The sequence below is a fragment of the Procambarus clarkii genome, chromosome 64 (genome assembly GCF_040958095.1).
Source record: "Procambarus clarkii isolate CNS0578487 chromosome 64, FALCON_Pclarkii_2.0, whole genome shotgun sequence".
Classification (NCBI taxonomy): domain Eukaryota; kingdom Metazoa; phylum Arthropoda; class Malacostraca; order Decapoda; family Cambaridae; genus Procambarus; species Procambarus clarkii.
The window spans coordinates 27049036-27059731 of NC_091213.1; the positions used below are offsets into that span (position 1 = coordinate 27049036).

The 10696-nt window shown below is 38.4% G+C and overlaps 1 protein-coding gene across 1 annotated transcript; it reads left to right on the forward strand.

Moving 5' to 3' along the window:
• Positions 1-347: 347 nt before the first annotated feature.
• On the forward strand, positions 348-10290 carry LOC138354814 (collectin-12-like). Its single transcript, XM_069309310.1, has 5 exons — positions 348-579; positions 9036-9331; positions 9420-9591; positions 9805-9910; positions 10026-10290. The coding sequence occupies exons 1-5, from the start codon at positions 348-350 to the stop codon at positions 10189-10191; spliced, it is 972 nt and encodes a 323-aa protein (XP_069165411.1). The 3' UTR covers positions 10192-10290.
• Positions 10291-10696: the final 406 nt, after the last annotated feature.

Sequence of the window (10696 nt, forward strand, 5' to 3'; positions counted from 1 at the left end):
GTTGGAGTGCTTTGCGGCTCCTGTGGGTCGTGTTGCAGCAGTGATGGGTCCTGTGGTGGGATTGTCGCCTAGCCCTTGTCCGGTGTCCGGTGTCGGCTGCCTCCGTGTCACCGGTTGCTGGTTCCCCGGGTTGGGAGGTTGTGGCACCGGCCGAGGTTGCGAGGAACCGGCTTGGTGCCGGTTCTTACAAAAGCTTCTATTCCAGCGGCCTCCGTGCCTCTGGCGTCCATGTCTGTGCCTTCCACGCCTTTGTCCTCTGCTCAGTCGTCCTTTGTTACTCCGTCCCCTGTGGTGTCGGCCCCTGCACCATCGCCCTCTGTGATTGCGTCCCTACGACTCCGCCCGCTATGTTGCCGGCCTGTGTCCGGCCGACTCCTGTGCTTCAGTCCCGTGTGGTTCCACCGTCTGTATCAAAGCCCTCTGTGCGGCCTCTTCCCGTGCCTACCGCCTCCGTGGTGGAGGGCGCCGAGCTGGATGTTCCTGACTTCATGCATCGACCGCGAGGGTCGCGTAGTCACGTTAACGCGCCTATGGAAATGTGGGCTCAGTGGGATGCCTACAGGAAGAAGTACCCGCATCGTTTCTATCCGGATAAATAAGAAGATGATTGACTGTGTGTGTGGTTCTTGCTTTGTGTTGCTTTATTTCTTTCGTTGTTTTGTTGAGCTATGTAATACGGGTTCCTTTTTTTTTCCTGTTTTCTTACCTGGCTGGGTTATAATGCTGTAGTGTTTTTTCTTTTTTGCCTGTATTTCATTGTTACCTATGTGTAAGATTCCATTTTTGTTTATGCTTATTTACTATTTATTCTATTATCTGTGTCCTATTTACTGTATTCTATGTTCCAATGTTGGTTTGTGTTATACCGATTCTTTATTTTTTATTTTTTATTTTGATATTTTACTATGTAATGCAAATGTGTTCTGTTTCCTTTGATCTATGTACTGTGCTGTGTATTGCTTTGTTGTATTCCCTTGTTATTTTCCTACATTTTATTTACTATGTTGTATTTCCACTGTTATATTACCATGTTCTGTTATTGTGTTCTCGATTCTGTGGTGTGTTGTCTGCTGTTGTGTGGTGTGGCGCATGGTGCGTGTGTTTTGTGTTTGTGTTAGTTTGTGTTATTGTGTATATGTGTATTCCATGTTTATATTTTACCCTTGGTTTTATTGTGCTCTTTGTGCACTTTTGTCATTCCTGAGGCTTTTGGCACGCCCCTTCTGGGTAGTGCTGCTTTGCTTGTGTGTGTGTGTTCTGTTGAGTTTTATGTTATTCTTTGTTTTCACTTTTGTGTTATGTGTTACGTGTTATGTGTTGTTGTTATTCTGCGTTCTTCTGTGCTTTCCTGTTATATGGTTACTGTACGCTGTAATTGCTCTGTTTTAAAAATAAAAATAAAAAAAAAGTACACCTTCACCCATCACAGTAGTCTGATGAGGTAATTAACTCCCTTAAATCCATCCTCGACTCAAGTCCATTCCATTCAGCGGTTGACTCCACAGACGCATTCAGCAATTTTAACATGCTGTTCATTCAAAACGGGAATTTTCTCATATATAAATTAATATTATAATATATTAGCATATTGTGCATATAAATAGGCATTAGTTAGGTTAGGTGTTTAGGTTCTGTTGGCGATTATTTGTATTTGTAATACAAGAGTGAAGCATTTAGAGCGTTGTGGTTCGAACAAAATTCATCAATGAAGCACTTGTTCCAGAAATGTTCGAACGAAATCAGTTGTGAGTCGTTTGTAAACCATTTTTCATTCTTAAACAGGAGGGTTTGGCAGGCGCATGAAATCACGTTTGGGTCTTTGTTTGGAGGACGGGCAGCTCCCTTGTGTTATGTACAGACCCCCGCCCAGACTGAAACAACATATGCAGCACCATGGAAATTGGGCATCCCTGCGAACTGATATCTCAATGGCAAAGGAATCTCTCAGTAACCCGTTGACACAAACACAACTCCTACACTCACGATACAGCATCCTCATCCTGTATATAACACCCTGAGCCACACCCACCTGTCACAGAACATGTTAAACCAACTCAAGATCAACTCTTTCAAAAAGGTCTCAGAACAATCCAAATTAATCACAGAAGACCAAATATTATTCTCAGTTAAGTGAAACACAACGTCACTAATTATATTATTACAACTATGTAATCAATCAAACGATCAGGCACCCCACAAAACTTGTCCGGCAACCCGTCCTCGACTCAAGTCTATTACATCCAGCGGTCGACCCACAGACGCATTCATAAATGTTTATATGCTGTTCATTCAAAACAGGAATTTTCTTTCATACAAATTAATATTATAATTTTCTTGCATATTGTGCATATATATATATATATATTTTTTTTTTTTATTATTTGCTGTGCCCAATGCAGCCCTGGGAACTCGCCTCAGTCATGACGCTCTCCGCATTGGAGTTGCCCTTCGCCTTGCCGCCCCCATCCTCACCGAACATAGGTGCATCTGCGGAACTGCGATGGTAGACCAATATGGTCGTCATGGTCTGGTATGTCGTAAATCACAGGGTAAAATTGCAAGACATGAAGAAGTCAACGGCATCATCAAGAGGAGCCTCACCACAGCCCGCTGCCCGGCACAAAGAGAACCACACTTATCCAGACCTAACGACCCTCAGAAGCTCCCTGATGGGGTCACCTTGCTACCTTGGAAGGATGGTAAGCAAGTGGTATGGGACTACACGTGCGCTGCCACACTGGCCAGTACCTACCTCCACTACAGCACACGTGAAAGCGGTGGTGCTGCTTCTTTCAGGGAATCGCAGAAAATTATTAAATACAGAGGTCTAGCACACTGCTACAGCTTTGTACCGATCGGCTCGGAGACCCTCGGTTCGTGGGGAAAATGTGCATTGAAGTTCCTGAAGGAATTGAGGGACAAATTGATCAGCGCTACAAAAGACCAGAGAGCAAAAAGTTTCTTGTTCCAGGGCCTCAGTGCTGCGATTCAGAGGGGAAATGCCTGTTGCGTCTTGGGCACTAGTCCAACTTCAGAGGAATTCGAAGAAGTGTTTGACTTGCAACAATGATCGAACCCGTCTGTGACATTCATCAATGTTTCCCACTGTTGTGTTTTTCAAGAGATCCATAACCTTAAAGCACCTTTTTGCATTATTATTTTTGTATCAACCCATGTATATCTTGTAACCATCAAATGCATAATAAAGCACAAAAAATAAAAAAGGAAGGGGGTGGTAGGAGAAAAGCACACAGAAACTGTATTGGAGGGGATCTAAACATTCCCTCTAATGCGTTATGCGTGGTTTCCTCCGAGGCTATGGGTCCCCCTTCTTCCAGCTAGAGGTGGTACTCCCTTCCATTCTATATATATATATATATATATATATATATATATATATATATATATATATATATATATATATATATATATATATATATATATATATATATATATATATATATATATATATATATATATATATAACTGAAAACTCACACCCCAGAAGTGACTCGAACCCATACTCCCAGAAGCAACGCAACTGGTATGTACAAGACGCCTTAATCCACTTGACCATCACGACCGGACATAATGAGGTGATAGCCGAGGCTATATGAACCACCCCACCGCCGGCACTCGGATAGTTATCTTTGGCATAGCATTTTACCAAATCACCTCATTCTTTGGGGCACACGTGAGGAACACAAATGCGAACAAGCCTGAATGGTCCCCAGGACATATGCAACTGAAAACTGGGAGTATGGGTTCGAGTCACTTCTGGGGTGTGAGTTTTCAGTTGCATATGTCCTGGGGACCATTCAGGCTTGTTCGCATTTGTGTTCCTCACGTGTGCCCCAAAGAATGAGGTGATTTGGTAAAATGCTATGCCCAAGATAACTATCCGAGTGCCGGCGGTGGGGTGGTTCATATAGCCTCGGCTATCACCTCATTATGTCCGGTCGTGATGGTCAAGTGGATTAAGGCGTCTTGTACATACCAGTTGCGTTGCTTCTGGGAGTATGGGTTCGAGTCACTTCTGGGGTGTGAGTTTTCAGTTGCATATGTCCTGGGGACCATTCAGGCTTGTTCGCATATATATATATATATATATGCGAACCAGCCTGAATGGTCCCCAGGAGTATATGCAACTGAAAACTCACACCCCAGACGTGACTCGAACCCATCCTACCAGGAGCAACGCAACTGGTATGTACAGGGACGCCTTACTCCAAACTACTCCCCTAGGTGTCCTGTTTGCAAACTTCTACATGGGTACCATTGAGCAAAAAGTCTTTGTCGACATGAACATGAAACCGGCCATATACTGCAGGTATGTTGACGACATTTTTACACAGGTACCTGATGTCCGACATCTGCAGGAGTTGAGTGAGGCATTTGAGCGAAGTTCCGTGCTGCGTTTCACTTATGAGATGGAAAAGGATGGGAAGCTGCCCTTTCTAGATGTAACAGTCATGGAAAGGAGCGGAGGTTTCCACACTGCAGTCTACACTAATGAAACGAACATAGGAATGTGCCTAAATGCCAAAAGCGACTGCCCAGATAGGTACAAAAGGAGTGTTGTTAACGCATATGTCGACCGTGCTCTCAGCCACAGCTCAGAATGGAAGCAAGTCGACGAAGAACTCTGTAGGGTAAGGCAGGTCCTAGTCAACAACGGCTTCTCCAATGGTTTCATCGAAGACATCATAAGATGGAATGTGAAACGCCATGCAACCTCTGAAGAGACAACCAACACAACACCTATACCCCCTATTAGACTATTTTACAGGAACTTCTTTTCCACAGCTCATAAAACGGAGGAAAGGGTCCTGAAAGATATTGTTAATAGAAACGTTATCCCTACAGACAAAAATCAGAGGATACAACTGACGATTTACTATAAAACCAGAAAAACGGCCAGCCTACTCATGAGAAACTCTCCAGGCACAAAACAGAACGCTTTAAAAGAGACTAACGTCGTCTATGCCTTTAAATGCCCTCCTGGGGACTGTAAGCTCCAAAAAACCCAGTATATAGGCAAGACAACAACATCTCTTTCTAGGCGTCTAACGATGCATAAGCAACAGGGCTCCATTAAGGAACATATAATCTCTTCCCACAACCAAACCATCGCCAGAGAAATCCTAGTAAACAACACAGAAATCATCGATAGATACAGCGATAGCAGGCGGCTTGACGTTTGTGAGGCATTACACATCAAGAAGTCAACACCAGCAATCAACAGCCAATTAATGCACCACTATATTCTACCCACCTCAAGACTCTGCTCCAATATAGAAGCATCAAGAAATATGGACCAATAGGCTTTCTACAATCACTTCTATTCAATACCCATTGTTTCATGTTCTGGCTTGTGTTGATGAAATTAATACCTTATTAAATACCACCTCACCCCATCCACCTCACTCAAATGTAGATATAAACAAAATCGGAGATGTGTAAGTTCTATTCAGTTGTGTATGTGTTAACTAAAGTCTTTGAAAATGTAATAAGTTTTACGAAACGCGCTCAAGTGTCGCGTCAGACTAGAAATAAAAATGAATTTTGGAGAATTGATTTTTGAATTACCTCCAACAGTGAAAAGAAATGTACGAAAGATTGAGAAAATTCGTGTTAGAATTATTAATCTTACTTTTTCGGTTATATTTAATAATATATGTCTACAGGAAAGACTGCTACCAAAATATACTAATATATATATATATATATATATATATATATATATATATATATATATATATATATATATATATATATATATATATATATATATATATATATATATATATATATATATATATATATATATATATATATATATATATATATATATATATATATATATATGTCGTATCTAGTAGCCAGAACGCACTTCTCAGCCTACTATGCAAGGCCCAATTTGCCTAATAAGCCAAGTTTTCATGAATTAATTGTTTTTCGACTACCTAACCTACCTAACCTAACCTAACCTAACTTTTTCAGCTACCTAACCTAACCTAACCTATAAAGATAGGTTAGGTTAGGTTAGGTAGGGTTGGTTAGGTTCGTTCATATATCTACGTTAATTGTAACTCCAATACAAAACAATTGACCTCATACATAATGAAATGGATATATTTATCATTTCATAAGAAAAAAATTAGAGAAAATATAATAATTCATGAAAACTTGGCTTATTAGGCAAATCGGGCCTTGCATAGTAGGCCGAGAAGTGCATTCTGGCTACTAGGTACGACATATTTATATATATATATATATATATATATACATATATATATATATATATATATATATATATATATATATATATATATATATATATATATATATATATATATATATATATATATATATTAGTATATTTTGGTAGCAGTCTTTCCTGTAGACATATATTATTAAATATGACCGAAAAAGTAAGATTAATAATTCTAAAACGAATTTTCTCTATCTTTCTTACATTTCTTTTCACTGTTGATGGTATTTCAAAGATCAATTCTCCAAAATTCATTTTTATTTCTAGTCTATATATATATATATATATATATATATATATATATATATATATATATATATATATATATGTATATATATATATATATATATATATATATATATATATATATATATATATATATATTTATATATATATATATATATATATATATATATATATATATATATATATATATATATATATATATATATATATATGTCGTACCTAGTAGCCAGAACGCACTTCTCAGCCTACTATGCAAGGCCGAATTTGCCTAATAAGCCAAGTTTTCATGAATTAATTGTTTTTCGTCTACCTAACCTACCTAACCAAACCTAACCTACCTTTTTCGGCTACCTAACCGAACCTAACCTATAAAGATAGGTTAGGTTAGGTTAGGTAGGGTTGGTTACGTTTGGTCATATATCTGCGTTAATTTTAACTCCAATAAAAAAAAATTGACCTCATACATAATGAAATGGGTAGCTTTATTATTTCATAAGAAAACAATTAGAGAAAATATATTAATTCAGGAAAACTTGGCTTATTAGGCAAATTCGGCCTTGCATAGTAGGCTGAGAAGTGCGTTCTGGCTACTAGGTACGACATATATATATATATATATATATGTCGTACCTAGTAGCCTGAACGCACTTCTCAGCCTACTATGCAAGGCCAGAATTGCCTAATAAGCCAAGTTTTCATGAATTAAAGTTTTTTCGACTACTTAACCTACCTAACCTAACCTAACCTAACATTTCCTGCTACCTAACCTAACCTAACCTATAAAGTTAGGTTAGGTTAGGCTAGGTAGGGTTGGTTAGGTTCGGTCATATATCTACGTTAATTTTAACTCCATTAAAACAAAATTGACCTCATACATAATGAAATGGGTAGCTTTATCATTTCATAAGAAAATATAATATAAATATATATATATATATATATATATATATATATATATATATATATATATATATATATATATATATATATGTTGTACCTAGTAGCCAGAACGCACTTCTCGGCCTACTATTCAAGGCCCAATTTGCCTAATAAGCCAAGTTTTCCTGTATTAATATATTTTTTCTAAATTTTTTCTTATGAAATGATAAAGCTACCCATTTCATTATGTATGAAGTCAATTTTTTTTATTGGAGTTAAAATTAACATAGATATATGACTGAACCTAACCAACCCTACCTAACCTAACCTAACCTATCTTCATAGGTTAGGTTCATTTAGGCAACCGAATAAGTTGGGTTAGGTTAGGTTAGGTAGGTTAGGTAGTCGAAAAATAATTAATTCATGAAAACTTGGCTTATTAGGCAATTCGGGCCTTGCATAGTAGGCTGAGAAGTGCGTTCTGGCTACTAGGTACGACATATATATATATATATATATATATATATATATATATATATATATATATATATATATATATATATATATATATATATATAGACATAGGTTAGGTTTGGAAAGGTGTTTAGGCTCTGTTGGTGATTATTTGTATTTGTAGTAGGTGGGTGAAGCATTTATAGCGTTGTGGTTCGAACAAAAATCGTCAGTGAAGCTCTTGTTCCGGAAGTATTCGAACGAAATCAGTTGTGAATGGTGTGTAAACCGTTTTTCATTGAAAAACAGTGAGGTTTGGAGGGTGCTTGGAATCACTTGTGGGTTTTCATTTGGAGGACGGGCTGCTTTCGGCGACACATCCCGACCCAAAACAAGCCTCAGACGGCTCGCCAACAGTTTCGATATTATTTTATAATCTTGATTTAACAAGGAAAAGGTCTCCAATTGCACAAGTCCTTTAAAACCCCCGATTTCGGAAGGAGTCGAACAATACCATAAGATTGGGACCTTCTGATCACCTTATTTCGGAAACAATACCTCACCACCTGTGTTTTTTATTTAACCAATACAACAAAATTATATCCAGTGTATTGAAATAAAATATTGTCCTCTGTGTGTGTGTGTTAATTACTTGAGGCTTATAGCTACGTGTTTTGTCACTCGGTTTTACCCAACAGGTTATAAATTAAAATTTTTGCTTTTTAATTAAAATTGATTTTTTGTTTGACAATAAAAGAATGCTAAGCACGATTTATAATTCAATTTGGAAATGATCAGTTGGCCGTTAGCGAGTTATTAGTGACATTTGAATCAATAGTTTAAAACCAGGAGCAGGTTAGCCAATGGTGTGACTCTAAGCTGGAATATCGGCCAATCAGCGCCCGTGGTTGCTTGAGCTATGGTAATATAAGGGGCGGGCTGGCCACACTTCCCACAGTTGGAGTCGCTCGTGCATCGACTGTTGAGATAGTCAAGTACTGTCATAAGTAGACGTTGTTGTTATTGTATGTATTGGTAGAATATTTTCTTGTTTTACTATTCTCGGTTTAATTTTTCTCTTGTCCTTTCTAGGATGATTATAATATGGATGTTTATGTTGAGTGTTGGTGTAAGTTTGGGTCAATACTTTGGCCAGGGAGGAGAATCTTTCACTGACCAACAGAACCAACGCATTTCTTTAACTCGACCGAATACAGTTATTGCTCCAAATGCATTTGTAAGGAACCTACAGATTCAGAACGCCCTCCCAGTGCAGCAGGGGTTCCCAGTTCAGCCTCGGTTACAGCCTTTACCTTTAATCAGTTCAACATTCCCCAAAACGTTCCAATCCAGCCGCAAGTTTTCCAGTCACCACAAGTGGCATTTCCTCCGTTCTCGCCACAACCACCTGTGGTGCAGTCTGCTTCTCCACTACCTACACAGTCGCCCCTGAACCTTTGTGGCCACTCCTCCGCTCTTGTACGTATAATAAATTTCTTGTTTACTACGCTTCACCAAAAAAAAATGCGTAATGGCAAGCAAAAATTGTAACACTGGCACCCCACAGGTACACGCCACTTACAAAAGCCGCGGTTACCACTTATCCTGGTGCAGAACCCAAGCCACCTTCAGTTGGGATCAAGGCAATTCCTATTGTTCGGGTCTTGGTAGAGACTTCAGACTTGTCTCCATCGAATCCAAAGATATTGATGACTTTATTACTGACATCATTGCTAGACGTACGTACCTCTTGATTATTTATTTTATATATATATATATATATATATAAATATATATATATATATTTATATATATATCGCGATCCAATGATGTGTACTTCGAAAACTTTAGAAATTCATAAACTTTAGGTTATATGTGAATTGATCTCCAAATTTAATTTTGAGTTGGGGGTTCAAAAAGTGCAGAAGAGATTAATTTTGATCCTATTTCAGATGCAGTAAAGTTCTTCTGGACTGGCGGCAACAAACGAGGTTATGGCGTCTGGCGGTGGCTGTCGGGAAGCTTGGTGACTTACAGCAAGTGGTCCCATACTGGAGGGTATGTGGTCACCTTTCCCAGTGTTTATGAATATTATACTGTCCCTCTTGTATAATGATGCAACTAAACTGTTATAGTTCAGTTAACTAGACTTAATTTATTTCACGGTGAGCAGGAATGGTCAGCCACAACCAGACAACCGTGAGGGACACGAGGACTGCTTAGCAGTGATGAACAACTTCTACAACGACGGCATTAAGTGGCACGACATTGCTTGCTACCACGATAAGCCCGTCATTTGTGAGACTTCGGTCTTGCCTTCTCCTTATTCTAACTCTTAATGGTATTGACCAACAACGGCACTAGTTGTGACCGATAAATGTTACTCGCTGCTTCTATTGCTCTAGCATAATTTGTGAAATAAATTGGAATTTATATAATCTACTTTGTCTCAAATGCCATCACCAATTAGAGGTGGAAAGGGAGAGCTTGCACATACACTAATTGGTTTGTATGATCTCATAAAACCGTTGGTTATTAATAACCAATATTTATAAGACAGATTTGTAATAACCTTAACTTTAAGTTCACCTGAAGTATTGATCTTTAGGATGTTTACTTTTTTTATTTTCTTGGTATGTTCATCTAGTTGTGCTTGCAAAGAAAAGTCTTTGGCTCTTTACATTCACATCACCTGGTGTACAGATTAGTGGGCTCAATTATACCAACACTTCTAACTGTGTATGGAGTCTGCCTACCCCACCTCCTTTCCTGATGCATTCAATGTATTAATTACCGACATTGAAAGTTCCTTCTAACGTTCCAGTGGCTCATGGGTACTACATT